The sequence below is a fragment of the Giraffa tippelskirchi genome, chromosome 12, assembly GCF_054371585.1.
Source record: "Giraffa tippelskirchi isolate mGirTip1 chromosome 12, T2T-mGirTip1v1.2.pri, whole genome shotgun sequence".
Taxonomy (NCBI): Eukaryota; Metazoa; Chordata; class Mammalia; order Artiodactyla; family Giraffidae; genus Giraffa; species Giraffa tippelskirchi.
In genome coordinates this window covers 92649054-92674371 of record NC_137286.1, presented here as the reverse complement: position 1 = coordinate 92674371, position 25318 = coordinate 92649054, and the positions used below count along the sequence as shown (strand labels likewise).

The 25318-nt window shown below is 47.0% G+C and overlaps 1 protein-coding gene, 1 long non-coding RNA gene and 1 other non-coding gene across 13 annotated transcripts in view; 1 reads left to right on the top strand and 2 right to left on the bottom strand.

Moving 5' to 3' along the window:
• Positions 1-25318, top strand: part of ATP7B (ATPase copper transporting beta) — a 70485-nt gene that overhangs the window by 26757 nt on the left and 18410 nt on the right. For 4 of the 11 annotated variants that reach the window (XM_081547630.1, XM_081547629.1, XM_081547633.1 and 1 more), the window contains 8 exons: positions 6569-7739; positions 11286-11543; positions 15368-15531; positions 17457-17618; positions 20363-20439; positions 21171-21342; positions 22410-22643; positions 23351-23442. In XM_081547630.1, coding sequence (XP_081403756.1) covers positions 6569-7739; positions 11286-11543; positions 15368-15531; positions 17457-17618; positions 20363-20439; positions 21171-21342; positions 22410-22643; positions 23351-23442 — 2330 coding nt within the window. Of the gene's footprint in view, positions 1-2669; positions 2837-6568; positions 7740-11285; positions 11544-15223; positions 15532-17456; positions 17619-20362; positions 20440-21170; positions 21343-22409; positions 22644-23350; positions 23443-25318 lie in introns of those variants that run through there. The other 7 variants (XM_081547635.1, XM_081547634.1, XM_081547632.1 and 4 more) reach the window with 3 other exon arrangements.
• Positions 7-2545, bottom strand: LOC145528755 (uncharacterized). The gene is made up of 2 exons (XR_014070621.1): positions 2357-2545; positions 7-1926 (listed from the first exon to the last, which is right to left on the bottom strand). It is a non-coding gene; the product is annotated as an uncharacterized LOC145528755 (long non-coding RNA).
• TRNAC-ACA (transfer RNA cysteine (anticodon ACA)) lies at positions 16971-17043 on the bottom strand. The gene has a single exon. It is a non-coding gene; the product is annotated as a tRNA-Cys (tRNA).

Genomic DNA, 25318 nt, shown 5'->3' with positions numbered 1-25318 from the left:
GACAGATTGACGGGAGAAAGTCAAACAAAATTTTAATAACATGAATACATGGGAGAGACCAGGAAAAAGTAACTCACCGAAATGAACGAAGCCCTCACCTCAAATACCATCCTCAACCAAAGGCAGAGATGTTGAGGGTGGGAGAGCCAGGGCAAGTTACCAGGAAAAGCAAGTAAACAAGGGTGATCATGGTACACATTTATACCACTTCCTTCTCCATTGATCAACCGAGTTTCTAGAGATTTGATCAGCCTTCTCTTCCGGGGATAGAGGGAGATTTCCCTTACAAATGTAAGCGTTTCTTACAAAAAGGCAACTCTTACTTGGTTTTCAGAGCACTGTCAGTGTCCGCTATTACCCCGAAAATAACTAGCTTGAAACAATATGCCAAAGAGATGTGTTTTAGAGTGGCAAATTCTCCTCCTCTACAGTAGGATGTGGCTGCTTTTGTTTTCTTCATTTTGCTTTTCAGCATTGTAATCTTTTCCTGTAATTAACATGATGAAAAAGAAAAAAGTAACCTTAAGATTTCTTTAAAAAATAGAAAGCCTGTTGGACTTTGAGCTGGATTTAAATCCCAGCTCTGTTCTTTGTGACATTGGATAAACCTCTGAGTCTGTTTCAGCAGTAAAATGGTGATAAGAGTATCTCCTTACAGAATTATCTTGAGCGTTAGGGGTATAAAATGCCATCCTCATAAAGTAACACTGAGAATCATTAACTGTTTGCTACCTATTGGGTCTGTGCACATATGGAATAAATCAGGACCTTTCTGTATTTTCAGTTCCATGAAAGTTCAGGTAGTTGCAGGCATGTAATAATATTTTTGCCTCATAAGTTGTTAAGGGTGTTCTGTAGCTTTCAAAGTGAAAGAAGTCTCAAGATATGTGGGCAAGTGGTATCCTACTTAAGGATGCTGGAGATCCAGGTGTAATTAAGAGATCTCAGAAGTGGTTAATGGTCCTTCCCTTGTGCATGTAATAGTATTTGCTCTTTGATTTGTGATCACAGCCGTTTTTAACAGGGCGTGTCATTTCTGGGCTCTGCAGTTTCAGTCTGGCTTTGAACACTTTCCTTAAAACATGCCACGCCCATTTCTAATTTCTTCATATTCGAATGGCCTATCCAAAGGTCTTATTTTCCTTTCCTGGCTCCATCTTAGTGAATAAACTGTTTATATTCCTTTCCCTGCCTTTCTTTGACAAGTCTTGGTACTCTCAGCAAATTCCATGGGACCTGGGCACCTAGAGAGGTAGCAAAGAACGGAAGTTCACTTTTGGATTCCCCTCTGTGGAATTACCCTCTTCCCGGGTATTTCCAGGCCCTTCTCACCCTGATGCCTATTGCACTGATAGTTTATTGAAAATTCAAAAGCTGGTAACTTGGTGTTGGACCTGCAGAAGAAGTCCCTAGTGTTTGTTCTCAAGAGTCTGTGATTTAGTGGGACTCAAACAACATTGGAAATTCCACGAGGTTTTTCCTGGACACAGCCTGTTCCCTGTGTCCACTTTCCAGTATCCGTTGCTTCTGAAGAACCCTTCAACCTAGATGTGTTTGTTTGAACTCAGTAGATGAGTTTTCCCCACCTTAGAGATTGTCTTCATCAAAGAATGGAATTAAAAGCACATACAGTGTGTGTATTCACTTAGAAATGATCCAAACACTTGACAGCTGTTGTGAGGTTGCCCCTAAACCAATAGGTACACTGGTGTTTCACAAAGTTGTGTTATTTGCGAAACCTTGTCTTCCATAACTGTCCTTAGAAACCTGCATGTTTAAAAGGGAGACCTCTGAGAATCGTTTGCTACAAACAAATGGCTTCCAGCACTTCTGCAAACTCCTTTAGGAGGAACATATTAATAGGATCAATAATCCAGGGATTAAGAGCCAGCTCTGTGGCTTGGGTTTGCTGAGTTGTAGGTCTGCCTAGGACCAAGACAAAGAAATTGGGTAGTAAATCATTAGGGATTTGTTTTTCCAATGGACTGGTTGAGAGTTACGTCTTATTATAGGGAGGTGATTTCTGCTTTACCAAAATACTGTTTTAAAGTGAATATCTTTGTAGCTTTTGCTGCATCTTTTTTCAGTTAAATGAGGTTTTGACTCAGTTAAATGAGGATTTGATTCATACCAGTCACAATCTAGCCACTGCTCTGGATCTCCTTTATGCTCACATTATTTTGATTTTTAAATCAATTTTTTTTAGAATCCAGTAATGCTTATACATTATACAGTAAGTTGTACAGTGTAAAGTAACTCTTTTTCCTACGCCAGACCCCAAATACCTGACCCCTTCAGCTGCCCAGTCCGCAAACTCAGTGCCAACACATTCTTGTAGAGATAACTCCATACATACATAAACATCTGTGTGTGTACTATTCTTTTTCCCTCTCAGTTGCTCTAGCATGCTGTGATGGACTTATTTTGGTGGCCTTCCCAGTGAACTCCACCTCCTTGTATATAAACCCTTATGTAATTCTCTCCTATATTGACTGAGCTTGGCCTTGTGACCGGCTTTGGCCAATGGTGGATTAACAAGTGTGATGCAGGCAGAGGCTTGGTAAGTGCTTGTTCTCTAGGAATGCTTACTATTGTGACACTCCTCTCAGAACCCAGAAAACCCCAATTGTGAGGTGCCCAGCCTAGCCATGGAGAGAGGCTACATGAAAGAGAACCAAGGTCCCTACCAACAGCAGCCAGCATCAACTTGCCAGCTATGTCGTGAATGCACTATCTTCTTGGAAGATAGTTCCCAGCCCCATCCAGGTCACCTGAGATGGTGCTCTATGGAGCAGAGATGAGCTTTTCTTGCCAAACCTGTCTGAACTGAAAAATTGTGAGCGGTCATTATAGGCCACTAGGTTTGGTTTGTCACATAGTAATGGATAACTGAAACACTAGATTCTAACGGTGAAGAACCCCCCTGCCAACCCAGGAGACATAAGAGACGCAAGTTCGATCCCTGGGTTGGGAAGATCCCCTGGAGGAGGGCATGCAACCCGTTCCAGTATTCTTGCCTGGAGAATCCCATGGACAGAAGAGCCTGTCGGGCTATAGTCCATGGCGTTGCAGAGGGTCCAACACTAAAGCAACTTAGTGCACGCTCATAAATTACATAATTATTCCCTTTTCTCTATTTAAAAATATTTAAAAAGAAAACAATTCCTTGTAATTATTAATCCCAAACGAGCTTATGATTTCCTCTGTGGATATACAAATAAACATTCATAATCTGTTTCAAAAATTATTTAAATTTTCATCTTGTTAAGCTGCTCAAAAGCTGAAGTTGAAAAGATCTACATTTTATGCTTGGGGACAGAGAAGATCAGAATCTCCACATAATGGAGATTCAACTGAAGATGAGCAGGGTTGTATAGGTGCCTAGTGACATATACTTTTATTTTTATAATCAGGTACCATATATAAAGTCCTGTGCCCAAATGTCTGAAGCAGGTAATAGTACTGATAAAGAAATGCAAAAAAGCAAAATGGCTGTCTGAGGAGGCCTTACAAATAGCTGTGAAAAGAAGAGAAGCAAAAAGCAAAGGAGAAAAGGAAAGATATACCCATTTGAATGCAGAGTTCCAAAGAATAGCAAGAAGAGATAAGAAAGCCTTCCTCAGCAATCAGTGCAAAGAAATAGAGGAAAACAACAGAATGGGAAAGACTAAAGATCTCTTCAAGAAAATTAAAGATACCAAGGGAACATTTCATGCAAAGATGGACTCAATAAAGGACAGAAATGGTATGGACCTAACAGAAGCAGAAGATATTAAGAAGAGGTGGAAGAATACACAGAAGAACTGTACAAAAAAGTTCTTCATGACCCAGATAATCACGATGGTGTGATCACTCACCTTGAGCCAGACATCCTGGAACGTGAGTCAAGTGGGCCTTAGAAAGCATCACTACAAACAAAGCTAGTGGAGGTGATGGAATTCCAGTTGAGCTATTTCAAATCCTGAAAGATGATGCTGTGAAAGTGCTGTACTCAATATGCCAGCAAATCTGGAAAACTCAGCAGTGGCCACAGGACTGGAAAAGGTCAGTTTTCATTCCAATCCCAAAGAAAGGCAATGCCAAAGAATGCTCAAACTACCACACAATTGCACTCATCTCACACGCTAGTAAAATAATGCTCAAAATTCCCCAAGCCAGGCTTTAGCATTACGTGAACTGTGAACTTCCAGATGTTCAAGCTGGATTTAGAAAAGGCAGAGGAACCAGAGATCAAATTGCCAACTCCTACTGGATCATTGAAAAAGCAAGAGAGTTCCAGAAAAACATCTATTTCTGCTGTATTGACTATGCCAAAGCCTTTGACTGTGTGGATCACAATAAACTGTGGAAAATTCTGAAAGAGATGGGAATACCAGATCATCTGACCTGTCTCTTGAAAAACCTGTATGCAGGTCAGGAAGCAACAGTTAGAACTGGACATGGAACAGCAGACTGGTTCCAAATAGGAAAAGAGTATGTCAAGGCTGTATATTGTCACCCTGCTTATTTAACTTGTATGCACAGTACATCATGAGAAACCCTGGGCTGGAGAAAGCACAAGCTGGAATCAAGATTGCCGGGAGAAATATCAATAACTTCAGATATGCGGATGACACCACCTTTATGGTGGAAAGTGAAGAAGAACTAAAGAGCCTCCTGATGAAAGTGAGAGAAGAGAGTGAAAAATTTGGCTTAAAGCTCAACATTCAGAAAACTAAGATCATGACATCTGGTCCCATCACTTCATGGCAAATAGATGGGGAAACAGTGGAAACAGTGGCTGACTTTATACTTTTGGGCTCCAAAATCACTGCAGATGGTGACTGCAGCCATGAAATTAAAAGACGCTTACTCCTTGGAAGGAAAGTTATGACCAACCTAGACAGCATATTAAAAAACAGAGACATTACTTTGTCAACAAAGGTCCATCTAGTCAAGGCTATGGTTTTTCCAGTGGTCACGTATGGATGTGAGAGTTGGACGTTGAAGAAAGCTGAGCGCCGAAGAATTGATGCTTTTGAACTGTGGTGTTGGAGAAGACTCTTGAGAGTTCCTTGGACTGCAAGGAGATCCAACCAGTCCATCATAAAGGAGATCAGTCCTGAGTGTTCATTGGAAGGACTGATGTTGAAGCTGAAACTCCAATCCTTTGGCCACCTGATGTGAAGAGCTGACTCATTGGAAAAGACCCTGATGCTGGGAAAGGTTGAGGGCAGGAGGAGAAGGGGACAATAGAGGATGAGATGGTTGGATGGCATCACCGACTCAGTGGACATGGGTCTGGCTAGACTCTGGCAGTTGGTGATGGACAGGGAGGCCTGGCGTGCTGCGGTTCATGGGGTCGCAAAGAGTCAGACACGACTGAGCGACTGAACTGAACTGAAAAACTATAATTAAGAGAGTGGTGAGGCTGGGATCTTAGGAAGAGAAAATTTTGCTAAATAGAATGGCTGAAGCCACAACATCATGAGAAGATACCAGGAAATTGCACTTGAGCCATGATAAAATAAAAAAATGAATCCCTTTAGTTTGGCGGAGCATGTGTCATTTTGAGTAGTAACTACAGTGGTCTCTGAGGGGCAGGGACTCTGTGGAGGCAGCTCCGAGAAGTGCCTTGTTCAGCCTGACTTCCTGTTCTTCCAGCTGAACCCTTCCCACTCCCCTTGGTCTCCTGGGCACTGCTGAGCTCAAGGAGCATCCTTCCTGACCCTTGGTCACAGGCATCGTGGTTTGCCGCCCCCCCCCCCCCCCCCCCCCCGCCGGGCTGGGAGGTCTGTACTTGGAACTTGTGCCTGGTGGTCGTTAAATCTAACCCCTGCTAAGAGAATGAAATGGACGCGCCTAGAAAGAGAGGCAGAATTAGGGTGTTGGCTATCCTGTGTATTTGCATTCCAGCAGGACCTCTGAAATTTGAGCTAAAAGGACCAAGTCCAATGGGGAGGTTTCAGGTGTCAACTGGAGTCAGGAAGGTCTCGAGGGACTTGTGCCTTTGTTCTGTGCTCTCTGCCTCTGTCCAGACTGGCCATGCCTGTCCCGTGTCTGTCAGGCCCATCATGGTCTCCTTTCCTGTGGAAACCTTTACTCCATCCGTGGTAGAAAAACATTTCACCAAGGTGGGCTTTTGACTTCTGGGTTCAGAATCACAGAAAGTCAGAGCTGGAAGGAACCTCTCTGAATCCTTTCATTTGATGTTTGTTATTGTCATTGTTTAGAAGCTTATTTGTGTCTGACTCTTCTGCGGCCACATGGACTGTAGCCCACCAGGCTCCCCTGTCCATGGGATTCTCCAGGCAAGACTACTGGAGTGGGTTGCCATTTCCTTCTCCAGGGCATCTTCCCGACCCAGGGGTTGAACCTTCATCTCCTGCATTGCAGGTGGGCTCTTTACCAGTGAGCCACCAGGGAAGCCCATTCATTTGATGAGTAGTATCTTTTGATGTTTTTGTCCTCTTGGGATGTTTGGACGCCAGCAGTATTGTTTTCCATTTTCTCAGGGCCCAGACAACCTGGGAGATTTTAGAGAACGTTTCATTTGAAGGATAAAAAATGTTCCTTCTCTTCCTTTTAGATCCTGTCTGAGCTTTCGCAGCCAGCGATGAAGCAGAGCTTTGCCTTTGACAACAATGGCTACGAGGACGACATCGATGGCGTGCACCCCTCCCAGACAGCCACCGGCACCATCAGCATCGTGGGCATGACCTGCCAGTCGTGTGTCAAGTCCATCGAGGGCAGGGTCTCCAGTTTGAAAGGCATTGTGAGCATTAAGGTTTCGCTGGAGCAGGGGAGTGCTGAGGTGAGGTACATGCCCTCGGTGGTAAGCCTGATGCAGATTTGCCATCAGATTGAGGACATGGGCTTCCAAGCCAGCGTGGCTGAGGGAAAGGCCACCTCCTGGCCCTCCAGGGTCTTGCCCGCCTCGGAGACTGTGGTCAAGCTTCGGGTGGAGGGCATGACCTGCCAGTCCTGTGTCAGCTCCATAGAAGGCAAGATCGGGAAACTGCAGGGCGTCGTGAGGGTCCGTGTCTCGCTCAGCAACCAGGAGGCAGTCATCACTTACCAGCCTTACCTTATCCAACCCCAAGACCTCAGGGACCATGTAACCGCCATGGGGTTTGAAGCTGTCATCAAGAACAAGGTGCCCCCTGTGAGCCTGGGACCCATAGACGTCAGGCGGCTCCAGAGCACCCTCCCAGCGGCCCCTCCAGCTCCCGTTAATCAGAATGGCAATAACTCTGAGACCCCGGGGGGTCAGGGGGTCCCCCTGCACCTGAGAGTGGATGGAATGCACTGTAAGTCTTGTGTCCTGAACATCGAAGACAATATCGGCCGGCTCCCCGGGGTTCAGAGTATTCACGTGTCCCTGGAGAGCAGGACTGCCCAAGTCCAGTATGACCCTTCTCTCGTCTCCCCGGGGGTCCTGCGGAGGGCCATCGAGGCCCTGCCTCCTGGGAACTTTAAAGTCTCTCTTCCCAGTGGGGCAGAAGGGAGTGGGCCAGAATCCAGGAGCCCCCCGGCGCCCAGTGAGCCCTGTACCGTGATACTGGCCATCGCCGGCATGACCTGCAAGTCCTGCGTCCAGTCCATCGAAGGCCTGATCTCCCAGAGGGCGGGCGTGCACCAGATCTCAGTCTTTTTGGCCGAAGGGACTGCAGTGGTTCTCTACGATCCATCTCGAACTCACCCAGAAGAACTGCGAGCCGCGGTGGAGGACATGGGATTCGAGGCCTCCATCCTGGCTGGTACGTGGTGATGCGCGTGAGGGCTCCCTGGGGGCGTCTCCTTTCTCGTCTTACGATGTGGTCCCCGCACGGTTGGACAGGTGAGCCATACTCCCTGCCTCCCGGGTCCACTGAGGTGACAATTCTACAATTTAACCCAGTGGGCCAGTTGTCCAGGTCGAGGAGCTAGAATTCCTGGGTGTTTCTGGGTTGCCTCTCAGGTCGCTGGGACTCAGTGCTGAGTTCCTCGGGTTTTTGACTTCTTTTCTGAAGAGAACACTGATCCTGTGTTGTTCATAAAAAACGTACTGTGGAAACACCTGGCCCTCCTCTCTCTAAAGGAGCCATCCTCATTTGCTGAGAGATTTCTCTGCTGAACAAAACAGAATAATAAAGACAACAGGACCTTAGCCTCAGCCCCGGGAGCCCATTCTGTTGAAAGTGGGAATAAAGGAAAGGGTGGGACGATGGTTCCTTTCCCCCCCACCCCCGCCACCAAGCACGGCTGTGAGAAGAGGGGGACAAGACAGCCTTCACAAAGTGAGGTGCCCACAGGCCTTGACACCACATCAGTAGATGGTTTCCTGGGTGGTGGCCATCCCCAAGGCCCCTCGCCTTGACCCGCCAGCCACTCACTTGCTGCTTTTCCCTCCGCTTCCCTTACACGGAAGCCCTGCACGATGTCCTGGCAACTGTCGTATTTCTGCCCCTTGCCAGGCCTGTATGGGCTGCGGGCCGCTGAGCTGTGAGGCGTAGCCCCTCCGGAGAGCTCGTGTGGTAGCAAGAAGGGGAAACCATGCCGGGCCTCAGGGGTGGGCCTGGTGAGGAGGGGGGCTTGGTGGTGGTAGGAAGGATCCTCTGCTGGGGGAAGGGTGGGAGTGAGCCATGGGAGGTGGCAGAAACCCAGCCACCACCCCCCTGCCCCACACGGCTCACTCCCACTCACCGCCTGCCCCCCCAGAGGAGCCCTTCCTAGACCCTATCGGGGGGCTCAGATCCCTGTACACACACCCCTGATGGGAGCTGGTGAGTCATGAGGAGGGACTAGGCCCCACCCTGTGCTTTGCCTTTGTACCAAGTTTCAGGAAGGAGTTCTGTTTTTAAACAAAAATCAGTAAGGAAAACAGTAGGACAGTAAATCTTGTCCTCAGAAGGTGAGACATGCAGTGTGGAGTGGCCATATGCTCTGTTTGCGTGAGGCTTAAAGTCTTTCAACAGTGGAATCAAGTTAGTAGCAGTAAAAAGAAATTTGCCTTCAACTACATAATCCAGAATAATTGAACTCAACAAAAAGTAAACCTGGGGAGAAAACAGGGGTTTTGATTGGCCAGAATTATGAGAATTATGTTTAGCCCAAGAGGTATTTAGGGTGCCAGATTTAGCAAATAAAAATCCGGGACACCTAGTTTACACTTGAATTTCAGATAAACAATGAAGAATGTTTTAGAATTAGTATGTCCCATGCAGTATTTGAGACATACTAAAAAAAAAAACAAAAACCTTGTTTATCTAAAATTCAGTTTTATCTGAGCGTCCTGTAGTTTACCTGTCAGACTTAATTTAGGATAAACTGTAAGTGTGCTGGTGGTTGTCTTTTATAGCCACTTAAATGCTCAAAAGGCATTATTTGTATTTTTTTTTTCCTGTCATTCTGAATTGACCAGGGGTTTCTTGAGAACAGTTGTCCAACCATGTGATTTGTTTCTCCTTGCACAGAGTCATTTCCTTGTGATAAATATCTGAAAGCATAGTTGCTGGGTCACAGGATATCAGCCTTCTTTCATTCCATCACAAATACTTACTGTGCCAGTACTAAGTACCAAGCCATTACAGGTACCATTTTTGATAGTACTATCAAGTAGATTTCCAGAAAGCCAAATCAATGTATATGCCCACTCATGGTTGGCATAGGTTCATAAAGGACCCAGTAGCATAGGCTGGCTTGAGTTTTTGTTCATTTATTTAAACTTTCTTTAGCAGTCTCCAGAAGCTCAGAATTTAGTTGAGTTAGACCTCCGTGTTGGAGAATAGCACGGATGTTAGTGAAACTGTTGACCACAGTATTAGTATAGAAAAGCAAGTGAATCCAGACAGTGGTGATGAATAGGGGCAGGAGGGTTTGGTGGATGAGGGGTAGGAGGTTGAATGTTAAGAGCCTGAGATCCAAAGGTGGAGTCATTTTGAAGGACAAGGTCCAGGAGAGCAGAGCTGTGCTAGGTGAGGTGATGGTCTTTGCATCCAGGAGGGCCTCTAAGGCCAGAGCACTGGAGGGTCTTCACTGAAGGTGCTGAGAGTGTCCATCAACGGCACTCCAAGCGAGTGGAAGTAGTTTTAGCACTTTCCAGAAAATGAAGTTCTATTGTAGCAGCTGTGGACTTTGAAGTAATGAGAGTTCATCATCAAGTGATGTCATTCTTTTCTACATACTCTTCAAGATATTTTGTGTCATTACAAAAGTGTGACTTTTCAGAACAGTTTCATCATTCTGTATCTTGATCTGGTTGATGTGCAGTTGCATCCATCTATACATGTATGGTGGGCAGATGTCTGATCCCTGGAACTCTGCAGAGAAAGGATGGCCTTTTCAGTATTTTAGCTGGATGACTGGAAATCCAAGCAGAAAGAAACTACCCTTGACCATCACCTCAGACCTACACAGTAGTTACTGTGAAGCATATCAGTGACCTGAATGTAGACCTTCGTGTAAGATAACAGAGCTCAGTGAGGAAACTAGAGCTAGGAGAAAACATCGTGAATATTTTCAGTGTTGAGGTAGACACATCCATTAACAGAGGAAAGAATGCATCACCACTGAAGTTGGTTTAGTTGACTGTACATTGGACTTCATTCACATCAAGGGCTTCTTTTATCAAAAGAGATACCATTAGATGAGGGTGACAAAGCAAACCACAGACTGGGAGCCCATGTTCACCGTGGGTACAGTGGACAAAGGGCTCCTGCTCAGAATGCATAGAGGACTTAGACAAATGATGAGAGAAGGGCCAGCACTCAATTAAGGTGTCTGGGGCAGTTTGATTCTCAGAGGGGAGGGAGTGGACCTCTGTTAACCAGGATGCTATAGTGGTTAAAAGACAGTCCAGATGTGTAAGCTTGATTCCCTGATTTCTGAGGAGTTTGGAGCAAAGTATTTAATTTCTTGTAACTCATTTCTTCATCTGTAAAATAGAATCGGTAGCAGTATTTACCACAGGGCTATGTTGACAGATAACGGAGGCCATATATGTGCTTAACAAGGTGGGGTGCCTGGTGAGTTCTTATCACTGCTGTTATTGTCATCATCCATTAGACCATTCGTCTACCCAGAACATTCCATCCTTGCAGTATTGGTGTGTTTTCCTACGTGTGGAATCGTGTCTCCGTCTGACTGTAGAGAGAGAGATTCAGCGATGAAAACTCCTGTCCCCACCCCACCCCACCTCCGTATCTTCTCCATGAACTTTCACCTGAACATTGTTAAGCTTGACCCTCCTGTTCCAGAAAAAAATTAATACATTCTTCTAGTTTGAATGATTTCTAATTTGAATGATTTCTGACCTTTTGTCCTAGAAAACTGTTCCAGCAACCACGTCGGCAACCACATCGCTGGGAGTGCCGTGGGGCACGTGGCGGCTGGCACACCTGTGCCCATGCAGGGAGGGGCTCCCCAGCCAGGGGGGGTCCATACTAACCACATCCCCTGCCAGTCGCCCGAGTCCCTGCTGGCCTCCACCACGGTGGCCTCAAAGAAGTGCTTCCTGCAGGTCTCAGGCATGACCTGTGCGTCCTGTGTGTCCAACATAGAGAGGAACCTGCAGAAAGAACCTGGTAAGAGGTCCACACTGCACCGAGCCTGGGATGCTGCTGTAAGGCGGTCGTGTAGACTGTCGGGCGTCACAGTTAGCAACGTGGGGTGGTGTGTGCACCCTTTGGCATCTCTACTGACCATGTTTATCAGGAGCCCTGATAATCTGGTGGGGCTTCCCTGGTGCCTCAGTGGTAAAGAACACACTTGCCAATGCAGGAAACGTGGGTTAAATCCCTGGGTTGGGAAGATTCCCCTGGAGAAAGGAAATGGCTACCCACTCTAGGATTGTTGCCTAGAGAATCCCACGGACAGAGAAGCCTGGTGGGCTACAGTCCTTGGGGTCACAAAGAGTCGGACATGACTTAGCATGCACTGATAATCTGGTGGCATGTTCACTGTAGGTTAGAGGATAGATGTTTCTCTAAGGTTCTGGAGCAGTTGGCATTCTGTCCTTTAAGGAGGATTTAGTTTCAGATAAAATGGATCTCTGAGTGGATTAGCCATGGGGAATCTGGTTTAGAGGTCAAGGTACAGTCATGAGTGCCCTCTCCACCTATCTTATCTTGGTAGCAGTCTGGTTTTCCCTTCCAAAGCCTCTTACTGTCAAATACATCATCAACAGCCTGCATTTTGTGGAGAAGTTCCAGTTTCAAATATTCTGCCCTGTTGTCCCTGTAAATCATAAAGAGTTGTAAAAACGCCAAAGTTTTGTCCTCTAAACAACAGCAACCATCTGGTTTCTGAAGCCTGAAAGTGGAACGAAAATCCTGTCCCAGTTTTGTGTTTGGAAAATGTCTGAACCATGACTCTGCTGGCGTCCGGGGTCACCTTCTGTCTTCCTGCAGCTCCTGTGACCTCCTGCTCACCAAGCCTACGGCTTCCTGAAGCTCTAGAGGATGGTTCTCAAACTGAGGTGTTCCTGGAGCTTCCCTGTCACCCTTGGGCGGGTCGCTTGGAAGTTACCCTGTGTTTCACAGGCCCGTGTTTCTCTTCCTCACCTGAATCTATCATTCTATCCCTTATGACATTCTTTCTAAAGTACATCATTCCTTTCATTTACTTGAATGAGCTTTTTCCCTCCTTAAACAATTTTGTTTCAATTGAAATTATGTAGTATTTTATTTTTTATTTTTTTTTATTTATTTTTTCCCCTTTAGCATTGCTTTTATTTTTTATTTATTTATTTTTTTTATAAATTTATTTATTTTAGTTGGGGGCTAATTACTTTACAATATTGTAATAGTTTTTGCCATACACTGACATGAATCAGCCATGGGTTTACATGTGTTCCCCTTCCTGGACCCCCCACCCACCTCCCTCCCCATCCCATTCCTCTGGGTCATCCCATTGCCCTGGCCCTGAGCCTTTGTCTCATGCATCGAACATGGAATGGTGTTCTGTTTCACATATGATAATATACATGTTTCAATGCTATTCTCCCAGAACGTCCCACCCTCACCGTCTCCCTCAGAGTCCATAAAATTGTTCTATGCATCTGTGTCTCTTATTCTGTCTCGCATATAGGGTTATCGTTACCATCTTTCAAATTCCATATATATGCATTAGTATACTGTATTGTTGTTTTTCTTTCTGGCTTACTTCACTCTGTATAATGGGCTCCAGTTTCATCCATCTCAGTAGAACCGATTCAAATGTATTTTTTTTAATGGCTGAGTAATATTCCATTGTGTATATGTACCACAGCTTCCTTATCCATTCGTCTGCTGATGGACATCTAGGTTGCTTCCACGTCCTGGCTATTGTAAACAGTGCTGCGGTGAACATTGGGGTACACGCGTCTCTTTCAATTCTGGTTTCTTCGGTGTGTATGCCCAGCAGTGGGATTGCTGGGTCATATGGCAGTTCTATTCCCAGTTTTTTAAGGAATCTCCACACTGTTCTCCATAGTGGCTGTACTAGTTTGCATTCCCACCAACAGTGTAAGAGGGTTCCCTTTTCTCCACACCCTCTCCAGCATTTATTGCTTGTAGACTTTTGGATAGCAGCCATTCTGACTGGTGTGAAATGATACCTCATTGTGGTTTTGATTTGCATTTCTCTAATAATGAGTGATGTTGAGCATCTTTTCATGTGTTTATTAGCCATCTGTATGTCTTCTTTGGAGAAATGTCTGTTTAGTTCTTTGGCCCATTTTTTGATTGGGTCGTTTATTTTTCGGGAATTCAGCTGCAGAAGTTGCTTGTATATTTTTGAGATTAATTGTTTGTCTGTTGCTTCGTTTGTTATTATTTTCTCCCATTCTGAAGGCTGTCTTTTCACCTTGCTTATAGTTTCCTTTGTTGTGCAAAAGCTTTTAATTTTAATTAGGTCCCATTTGTTTATTTTTGCTTTTAATTCCAATATTCTGGGAGGTGGGTCATAGAGGATCCTGCTGTGATTTATGTCGGAGAGTGTTTTGCCTATGTTTTCCTCTAGGAGTTTTATAGTTTCTGGTCTTACGTTTAGATCTTTAATCCATTTTGAGTTTATTTTTGTGTATGGTGTTAGGAAGTGTTCTAGTTTCATTCTTTTACAAGTGGTTGACCAGTTTTCCCAGCACCACTTGTTAAAGAGATTGTCTTTTCTCCATTGTATATTCTTGCCTCCTTTGTCGAAGGTAAGGTGTCCATAGGTGCGTGGGTTTATCTCTGGGCTTTCTATTTTGTTCCATTGATCTATATTTCTATCTTTGTGCCAGTACCATACTGTCTTGATGACTGTGGCTTTGTAGTAGAGCCTGAAGCCAGGCAGGTTGATTCCTCCAGTTCCATTCTTCTTCCTCAAGATTGCTTTGGCTATTCGAGGTTTCTTATATTTCCATACAAATTGTGAGATGATTTGTTCTAGTTCTGTGAAAAATACCATTGGTAGCTTGATAGGGATTGCATTGAATCTATAGATTGCTTTGGGTAGTATACTCATTTTCACTATATTAATTCTTCCAATCCATGAACACGGTATATTTCTCCATCTGTTTTATTTTTTATTTATTTTATTTTTTTTCACTCAGCGGAAGGCAGGACCTCCCTCCCTTAAACTATTAATGAGCAGTAGTGGTAGCAAGACAGTCCGTGGGATTTCTTTTACATTCCTGAAAGCGACTGAAAACGGAAAAAGAGTAAGGAACACCGCTTTTGAAAATTATGTTTTTCTCCTATGTATGAAGGTGGAGAAAAAAAGTACCTCCTTGGTGTAACAGTAATTGCCAGCTGTAGACTCTGTCCCCTGCTTTGAGGTGTATGCCTTCACCAGTGTCTCCTAGGGCCCGACTCAAAGCTGCCCCTGCCGGGCTGGCAGGATGGCTCAACCTGGGAGTGGGGCAGACCCCCAGAGCAAACCCCAGACCCACTGAGCCAGAGTCTGTGCTTTCACCAGGTCCTCCGGTGATTCGTATGCCCAGTAATGTGTGAGGAGCGTGGTTCTAGAACGGTGGCTCTCATGCTTGGCTCTCCATTAGAACCCCCAGGAGACCTTTAACCTGCCTGCAGTGCAGGAGACATAATGAGACTCAGGTTTGATCCCTGGGTGGGAAAGATCCCCTGGAGGAGGGCCTGGCAACCCACTCCAGTATTCTTACGTGGAGAATCCCATGGACAGAGGAGCCTAGCAGGCTACAGTCCATGGGGTCGCAAAGAGTCAGACACGCCTGAATGCCTAACACAAAGGGCCAGGTATGGTGACTGTTAACGCTCCTCCCCAGGTGATCCTCACGCCCAGCCAAGTGTGAGCACCACTGTTCTAGGAACTTCTGGGAGCAGAGGTCTTCCTCTATTAGCTTGTGTCGAGCTCATCATCTCCCAGAGGCCTGGCCCGGAGGGTTCCAGCTGTGCCCCACTGGTTGCAGGGATCCTGTCCGTGCTGGTTGCCCTGATGGCGGGAAAGGCAGAGGTGAAGTACAACCCAGAAGTCATCCAGCCCCTGGAGATAGCAAAGCTCATCCAGGACCTGGGCTTTGAGGCATCAGTGATGGAAGACTACACGGGCTCAGATGGCGACCTCGAGCTGATGGTAAGCGTGGCAGGTGGGCTGGAGCAGGGGGGCTGGGCAGTGCAGGCCCGAGACGGCCTTCGGAGGTCTTCTGACCGCAGCCAGGGCTGTGAACAGGACGCTCGCCCATCTTGCTTATATCCTGTCGTTGTTGGGTTCTCCTTTGAAGCCAGTAACTAGGACCTGTTCGTTTCGTGAAGGAGTGCCCTCTGTGTCAGAGAGTCATAGGGATGCGTCCAGGGTTTTAGGAGGAGGAGGCAGTGGGGGCGGGAGGGAAGAGGAATTAGAGACAGTGGCTATCCTGGGCTTGGTGGTTCAAGGGAGTCAAATCTGAACACATCCCGTGAGGCCGAGAGGGAAGCTGGGAGGCCAGAGGGGTGTCCAGGCCGTGGGATGTGAGTCAGCGAGGCAGCCAGCAGCCATCCCAGGGGGAGACGGCTCGGTCGTAGGCACAGAATGGATCTAGAAGGTGTCTGGTGACTAGGGTGTCCCCAGGTGCTCGGACCGGGGTGAACACCATGGTGGTTGCTGTTCCCAGCGCTGCTGGCAGGGGAGGGACGAGGTGGGAGCACGGTTTCCTGTCCGCCCACTGTCGCCAGCTGTACTCGTCAACAAATCATCGAAGACCACAGATGGGTCTAGTATTTCACATATAGTGTGTTCACAAACACTTCTGTGCAAAGCTTCTTTTGTACAAATAAAGGGAGACTAAGAAGGAATCCACAAGCATTGAGTAATGCTGTTTACCAAAGTGGCTGCGTCTTTCTTCTTTGCTGTGTTTAGTCCCTGCTGTTAGTGGTGAGTAAATGTTTGAAGAACAGGTGCTGAGGACATGAATGGCACTTTGAGCTCCTGATAAGTGGTGTTCAGAGCAAACCCTGTGCCCTGGCCTGGCCTCGGTGTGTGCAGAGGGGCCCAGTAACTTGCTGGGTTACGGCTGGTATCAGCCCTGGCGACAGGAGCAGGGCCCCTCTGAAAACCTCCAGGTCCAGAGGTGCTCATCTCTGCACAGACTATGGTAGAACAAGACTGTCATGTAGGGGGACTTCCCTGGTGGTCCAGTGGTTAAGACTCCAAGCGTCCAATGCAGGCGGTGTGGGTTCCGTCCCTGGGCGGAGAACTAAGATCCCACATGCTGTGTGGTGTGGCCAAAAAAAAAAAAGACAGTGTGGAAGATGAAAACATTTTTTTGAACAATTTTTTTTTAATTGCAGTGTTATTTTTTAAGACATTAAGTGGTATCGATACTTGCATTGTCATCACATGCTCAGGTATTTTATGTCTGTATTTAATTTGTATTCTGGGAAGTGCTGACCACTGATACTCCGAAGAAGTGAAGTCACTCAGTCGTGTCTGACTCTTTGCGACCCCATGGACTGTAGCCTACCAGGCTTCTTTGTCTATGGTATTTTCCAGGCAAGAATACTAGAATGCATTGCCATTTCCTTCTCCAGGCGATCTTCCCAACCCAGGGATCGAACCTGGGTCTTCTGCATTGTAGGCAGACGCTTTTACCATCTGAGCCACCAGGGAAGTGATACTCAGATGAGTTAGTTGTCTGGCTCACTTGATGCAGATGACAGATGGCTGACTCACTTGGAATTCCTTTCTCACACTGGTGCACGCAGCCTGGGGTGGCAGAAATGGATAACCAGGACAAGGCTGTGAAAGTCCATCGTTACCAGAACGGGGAGTCAGGCCTCAGTCTTTGCCATCTACTTACTGATTGGTTTCCTGTACCTGAGGTGGGGAGGAACCACTGGTTATATTCCCTGAAGCCTCTGGGGAATGTCTGGGGTTAAAATCTTGCACTGGGGGTTTGGAGGCTTGCACGTTGGGAAGGAGGACAGAGTTCTTGTGGCTGCCTGTTAACCAGCTCCCTGTATGCCTTTGATGGAGTCCTCTGGACCCTGGGTCAGTGGGATCTTTGTCATCCTTTGCTGCAGATCACAGGGATGACCTGCGCCTCCTGTGTTCACAACATAGAGTCCAAACTCAGGAGGACAGACGGCATCACCTACGCCTCTGTGGCTCTCTCCACCAGCAAAGCCCATGTGAAGTTTGATCCTGAAATTATTGGTCCACGGGATATTGTTAAACTCATCGAGGTGAGTCATTCATCCAAAAAATTTTGCACCCACCTTTTTTAAAAACAGTGATTTATAATCATCATAGAAAAATAAGCAAAATATGGCTAATTTAAAAAAACAGAGAAAATCAGCTAGTATAATATACTGATAAAATCCTTCAGATTTTCCCATGGAAATAAGGTGACTTATTTTAAAATAAACTATGAGGGTTTAGTAAATATCAGATAATCTGAGATTGAAAATCAGTGAAGGGGGCTTCCCAGGTGGCTCATTGGCAAAGAATCCACCTGCTAATGCAGGAGTTGCAAGAGATGTGTGTTTGATCCCTGGGGAGGGGGGGGAGGAAGATCCCCTGGAGAAGGAAAAGGCAACCCAGTATTCTTGCCTGGGAAATCCCATGGACAGAGGAGCCTGGCAGGCAACAGTCCATGGGATCTCAAAAGAGTCAGACACAACTTAACAACTAAAGAACAAGAAAAAGAAAAAGACATTATTGTTTTAATTTCAAGTAGTCCCTGAGAAACAACAGCATCACCAGGATTCCTGGTACATGGTGTTAAATCGACTAATTGTGAGAATTCCCTGGTAGTCCAGGGGTTACGACTCTGTGCTGTCACTGAGGAGGGCCTGGCTGGGTTCGATCCCTAGCTAGGAACTAAGATCCCATAAGCCATGCAACACAGCCAAAAAAAAAATTACTAATAGTAATTTTTAGTATTATTTACATCTGTGCCAAGTATCTGCAGATGAAAGGACTGTTGGTGTTGGGAAGAGTTTCCCTGCATTTGGGCCTTCTTTGCAGCAGGAGAGTTCAGTCATTTCTCCTTTGGAAAATCTGTCAATGCAGTTTCATATACCTCCACCCCATTCCTCACTTTGTCCACAGACATTCCATATCCTTTCCCAGGTCTGTGCTGTATGTCAGTGGTGATCTGGCTGGGCCGAGACAGTCAAAACTGAACCAGATGAACTCGTAACAACTAATGGTGAAGTTTACAGGGACTGTAGCTTATGAAATGAAACATTTCAGAGCAGGCTTTGAGTTGTGTTAAATTTTCCTTTGTGTGTGTGTGTGTGTGTGTAAGAGAGGTGTTGTCTGTTGTCTGGCCTAGCAGAGCTCTTTGACATGCAAATACTGTTACTTCTATTGATATAGTGCTTTAATCTGCTGCTGCTGCTGCAGCTAAGTCGCTTCAGTCGTGTCCAACTCTGTGCGACCCGCAGACGGCAGCCCACCAGGCTCCACTGTCCCTGGGATTCTCCAGGCAAGCATACTGGAGTGGGTTGCCATTTCTTTCTCCAGTGCATGAAAGGGAAAAGTGAAAGTGAAGTTGCTCAGTCGCGTCCGACTCTTAGCGACCCCATGGACTGTAGCCTACCAGGCTCCTCTGTCTGTGGGATTTTCCAGGCAAGAGTACTGGAGTGGGGTGCCATTGCCTAGACAACTCAGTTTCTTTGTCAGATGAGGAAGAGAGAGCCCCCAGAGAGGTTCAGGGACTTAGATGCCCCGTACCCAGCTAAAGGTTGCAAGACCTGGTACTCAAACCCAGATCTCCCAGCTCCAAGCTCAGTGGGCATCCAGTTTCTGCCATGCCACAGGTCTTATGGAACAGTGATGATAAGGCACTGGTGAGGGAGAGAAGTTGACGGATGCAGTAATGATGGGGAGTGTCCAGGTGGAGCTTGGAGCATATCTCTGGTACCCTTCCTATTTCTTTTTATTTATTTTAAAAGATTGTTTATTTGGCAGCACTGGGTGTTAGTGGTGGCATGTGGGATCCCTTTTTTAGCTGCAGCATGTGGAATCTTAGTTGTGGCATGTGGGATCTAGTTCTCTGACTGGGGATTGAACCCAGGCCCTCTGCTTTGGGAGCTTGGAGTTTTAGCCACTGGACCACCAGGGAAGGTCCCCCCACTTCCTGTTTGGAACACCCTGCTGGCCTCTACTCAGCTCACTGTAGCCCGCTCCTGGTTCTTACTCGTTGCCAATATCTGGCCCCCATTCCTGCATCTCTAGGGCATCATTTCCTGATGTAACTAGGCCGACATTAGTTGTGAAGAATTTGTCCTTAGATGGCCTTACATGCTCTTTCTCCTACTGTGACTTTTAACTTTTGCGTAAAATCCCAACATCAGAGTCCCCGGGGCCACTCTTTCTATTGTGCTGACTGACAGGACATTTCCTGACAGCTTTTTCTGTGTAATTTCATAAAGGGAATCAGAAATCTAGCAATCAGATCAAATAAGGCAGAGAAGGGTGGAGGAGAGGAGTGACGCAGCCAAAGAACTGGACGAGATAATCCGTGAAAAAACCACAGATGCTGTTGGAGCCACAGTCTGCTCGGCAGGAGAGCCCGCGCTCAGGGGTGGAGGACCTGTGACTGGATCCAGCACTTCCGATGATGCTGTGGCTTTGGTCGGGGGTTTGACCTCTGACCTTCAGATTCATCCTGCAGAGAGCAGTGGCCGCTGACCAACTCCCCAGCTGATACTGGGGAGTCTTTCACTCACGAATCCCAAGCTTGTAACTCGCCATCCGTCAGCTCGGGGCAGGCTCAGTCACCTCCCAGCATCCACTGCCTTTGCCGACAGAAGGAGCAGGTGTCGCTGTGGACGGCATCTGTAGGGCGATGTGGGGACAGAAGTCATGAGTCTTCAGAGGCAGTTGTAGGTTAACCTCATTTCCAAAGATATAAAGTGCTTTCTCTGATGCATGTTTTAACCAAGTGCCTTCTTTCTTGTTTCCTCCTTTTGATAACAAGGAAATTGGCTTTCGTGCCTCCCTGGCCCAGAGGATCCCCAACGCTCATTACTTGGACCACAAGGTGGAAATAAAGCAGTAGGTAGAACAGAAAGGATGAACCGTAGCTCTGCCTATGGAGCCAGCTCTCCCCGGACCTCCTCTGCCTGATTCTGTGCTATTCGGGGTCCCTGTCCCCTCTCCAAACCCCCCCCCATCCCACCGCCGCCTCCTACAGCACCTTCTGCTGAATTAATCGCCTTTACCTCGTAATGTTAATCCTTTACAACAATACTGTCCTGCGGTACCTTCTGCTATGATAGAAACTCTGTGTGTCTGTATTGCCCAGTATGAAATGCAGCCGCTGTGACTCAGGAAATACGTTTTTAATTCCACTTCACTTTAATTTTAATTTAAATAGCTACCTATGGCTGATGGCTAACAGATTGGATAACACTTAACGTGTGAGTTTTGAAGAAAGAACAGTAGCAGCCATAGTCTGAGGATGGTCAGCCTCTTTGGGGTTGAAGTCTCAGCTTTTTCTGGGCCTTGGTTGCCTCACCTGTAGATTGGAGGTACCACTTCGGCCACAGGCAGACCAGAGCTACATCTAAACATCCCTGGAGCATCCTTGCAGGGAGGTTTAGACCTTTGATGTCCCCTCAGATGGCCAGTGTAGGGAGTGAGCACTGCTTTCACTGTACCCTTGGTGATCTGTCCCAGACATGTGGCAGAGGCAAGTCTCAATCCGAGTCCTCAGGAGGGGACCAGCCTGGAAGCCAGGGGACAGGCGGAGCCTGACATGTCCGTGTTGCTGCGTTGCTTTCCAGGTGGAAGAAGTCTTTCCTGTGCAGCCTGGTGTTTGGCATTCCCGTCATGGGTTTAATGATCTATATGTTGATACCCAGCCATGAGCCCCAGTCCATGGTCTTGGACCACAACATCATCCCAGGACTGTCCATCCTGAATCTCATCTTCTTTATCTTGTGTACCTTTGTCCAGGTGAGTATTGGGGGCTGGCGGGAGGCACACTTGCCTGGCGTGCCTGCGTGTGCCCAGCGGGTGCTGTCCTCTTAGTGTGCTGTCAGTTGCTCCAAGTGCCTCTTCATTGCCTATTTCCCCACCACCCAGTCTGTTGCTGATTTTTTCTATCTTATGGCTGACACTGAGGGCCTAACACAGGGGATGAGAAAGGACCTGGCTTCACGGGCAGTTCACAGATGACCAAACTCCCCTGTAACAGCAGCCCTCTCAAGGCAAGGCTTGGTGATCCAGGGTAGTGCGTTTGCTTTTCTTCCGCTGAATTCACCATTAGAAGCAGCAGCTGGACCACCCTGGAGCTCTTGCTGCTCTTCCATGTCTTGTCTTGCATGACTGAGATGTGGTCCTGGGCGATCATAATTTAAAGGGCACAGCCCTCGTGTCATGTCTACGTCGGGGACCACATTCAGGAACTAGCTGTGTTTCTGGTGGGACAGGTGCCTTCCATTTATTTTGGAATATAAAATAAAACTCCTGACTTAATATTAGGCTTAATACTAGAATATTAGAATTAATTCATATTAATTAGGACTGTCTGGAGGCAAGTATTTGTAGGCTGAATTTGTTTTTTTCCAGATCTTCATTTGTATAGGAAAAACACATTTACATGCATATGTCTGTGTGTATATGTATTCACATACTACAGACATAGGCCTTTTTTATAGCCGAAATAGGCTTATACTAGACACACTGATCTATAACTGGCTTTTTTACTCAACCATGTACTGTGTACATCTCTCACACCAGTGGTCTCTTCAGGGACCGCATAGCACTGTGCCCAGTATGAACGCACCATGATCTCTTTCACCATCTTCACCATCCATGGACATTTACATGGTCGAGTCCTCCGGATCTTAAAGGTCTCCCATGAGCATCCACTCCTGTGGCCAGAAGTCCTCTGAGTCAGGAAGTACGTTTCACACGTGTCAGTTGCGGAGGGCAAAGGGATGTCCGCGTCATGGGTGAGCCCAGGGTGCTCGCGGTCCCGAGGGGCCTCGTCACTGTCGCTCTCCCTCTCCGCTTTCCAGTTCCTCGGCGGCTGGTACTTCTATGTGCAGGCCTACAAGTCTCTGAGACACGGGGCGGCCAACATGGACGCGCTCATCGTGCTGGCCACGAGCATCGCCTACGCCTACTCCCTCGTCATCCTGGTGGTGGCCGTGGCTGAGAAGGCCGAGAGGAGCCCCGTGACCTTCTTTGACACGCCCCCCATGCTCTTCGTCTTCATTGCCCTGGGGCGGTGGCTGGAACATGTGGTGAAGGTAACTGCAGCCTCAGGTTAAAGTTCTCTCTTTCCTCAGTAGAACAAACCTCAGTTCATCTGGACACCGTGGTTAGAATTACTCATGATACGCCATCAAGGGCACAACTCGCAGAAACGTGAAACCAACATATAATTAGGTGCCCCAGCCGCTAACCTCCAAACCAGTCGCTACTTCTAAAATCCCAGCTAATCTGGTTAATTATTAAAAGCCTTTGTTCAGGCACTGCGTGCAGTGGAAAGAACCCTGGTTTTCAGGTCAGAGGTCGCATTGTCTCTTGGTAAATAACCCAGCGTGTGGCTTCCTGGATTAGATATCCACATTCCCGCCTCAGGGTCGTACAGTTCTTACCACCATTGTTCCAGATGTCAGTGTGTCCTATAAGAGAATGGAACTCGGGTCCTAAAAAAATTAGAGTGAACCTAAAAGAAAACAGTCAGTGGGCAGATGGGTATCGTTTCTTCCACCTGAAATGTAATTTGCAGGACTTGGTGGCACTGTATACTCAGGGAGGTGACAGCACAGCTCTCTGTCCCCAGGCAGTGGGTGACACCCATCCTGAAAGCCTGCAGACATGCGAAGGGGCTGTGTCAAGGGACAGCCTTTCCTTGCAGGGTCTTCCCTAACTCCAGCCTTGTGAGTGATGGCCTGGGTTTCCACAGGTCGGCTTACTCTCGCTCACACTTCACATTCTGGTTGTTTCTTAGAGCAAAACCTCAGAAGCGCTTGCCAAACTCATGTCTCTGCAAGCCACGGAAGCCACCGTCGTGACCCTTGGTGAAGACAACGTGATCATCAGGTAATCATCACTGTCAGAAATTTATATCAGCGTGCGTGCTGCACAGCACATACCCATGGTATACAGGGTATGACACACGACCTTGCGAGGGCCAGCGCAGACACGACAGTAAGATCCCTCGTGTAAGTCCACTTCAGCAAGCAGAACGTTTACATACCAAGATGAGCAAAGGTTCAAGGGGGTGTATGTGTGCTAGATGCCAAGTGAGAGGTACAGACAGTGTGTCTGAAACTTAGAAGGAGAAGGCTAGTGGTGGTCAAACAGAGCTCCCCAGAACGTGGTACATGAGCTGGGTCTGCTTCACAAGATTTGGAGGATTTAGACAGGCTGAGAGATACGAGTTCAACTTGAAACTGAGGTAGGAGTTCAACTAGCCCAAGAATAAACATGGGAGAAGTGTCTTTCTTCTTGAGAAGGTTAACTGCTAAGTCACTTCAGTCATGTCTGACTCTTTGTGACCCTATGGACTATAGCCCCCCAGGCTCCTTTGTCCATGGGGTTCTCCAGGCAAGAATAGTGGAGTGGGTTCCCATGCCCTCCTCCAGGGGATCTTCCTGACCCAGGGATCAAACCTGTGTCTCTTAAGTCTCCTGCATTGGTAGACGGGTTCTTTATCAGTAGCACCACCTGGGAAGCCCTATGTATAAGATTGGCAGATATTACAAACAATGATGATTGTTGTCATTATTGCTGGAACTTACACTATGTGCCAGATGCTATACTAACATGTTTGTGCTTAACCAAAAGAGGGGGAAAAAAAGCCCTTATGAGGAAGGAACTCCTGGTACTCTTATTGTACAGATGTGGACACTGAGGTTCAGGGAGGCTAAGCAACTGGCCCAGGGTCACACAGGTGTTAAGTAGTGGAATTAGGACAGAACCTACACTGTTAGTTCGAGAGCCCATGTTCTTTACAGTTACATATACTGACTCCTTGGCTGTCCTGGTGGCACAGTGGTAAAGAATCTGCTTGCCAGTGCAGGAGATTCGGGTTCGATCCCTCGGCCTGGAAGATCCCCTGGAGGAGGAAATGGCAAGCAGCTCCAGTATTCTTGCCAGTATTCTTGCAGAATCCCTTGGATGGAGGAGCCTGGCAGGCTACAGTCCATGAGGTTACCAAGAGTCAGACATGACTGAGCGACTAAGCACACGCACACACAAACTGACTCTTAAATCGTATTTCATAACATGGGCATTTTTACAGAAAAAGGCTTCTGTGTATCTTCAGTCAGCCTCATTTTAATGGTTATTTCTTGGCCTTCTTTGCATCCCAGAAACTGCTCTGGTCCCACCACTTTCCCCTATAGCCTGTGATCTCACTTCTGACTTCAGGGAGACGCAGAACTTCTTCTGCAGGTTGCCTTCAGCTCCTGTCTTGTTGCAGTCTCTCAGCCCCCTCCATCCTTCCTTGCTCCTCCACTGGTTTCTGAAATCACTTTTGCCAGAGACATCAAGTCATGTCCATGAACCAAATTCCACCATTGCTCTCATTTAATGCTCATTTCAGCCTCTCGCCAGCATTTCCCCTCTTTTTCTGTCCCTTTAAAACTTTTTCTTTTTCTTTTTTTGTTAAGCTGTCGCTTACCTTCACTGAAGAACATGAATCCCAAGTGTAGGGCGTGATGAATTTTACACATGCTTGCGTCGATGTCCACAACGTCCGCAGGCTCAATGCCGTGGGATGGGTGTCCCCTCCTGTGGGCCCTTCACCTGCTCAGCCTGTCAAGATGGGGTGTCCCAGGGGCAAGGTCTCTCTTCCAGCAACGCTCCTGGGGAAGCTCTTACCATTTCAGACTTTCGATTCTGTCTGTATTTTGACAGCTTCCCGGTTTGACCTCTAATCTCAGCTCAAATCCAGTTTCTCACTCCCTACTCT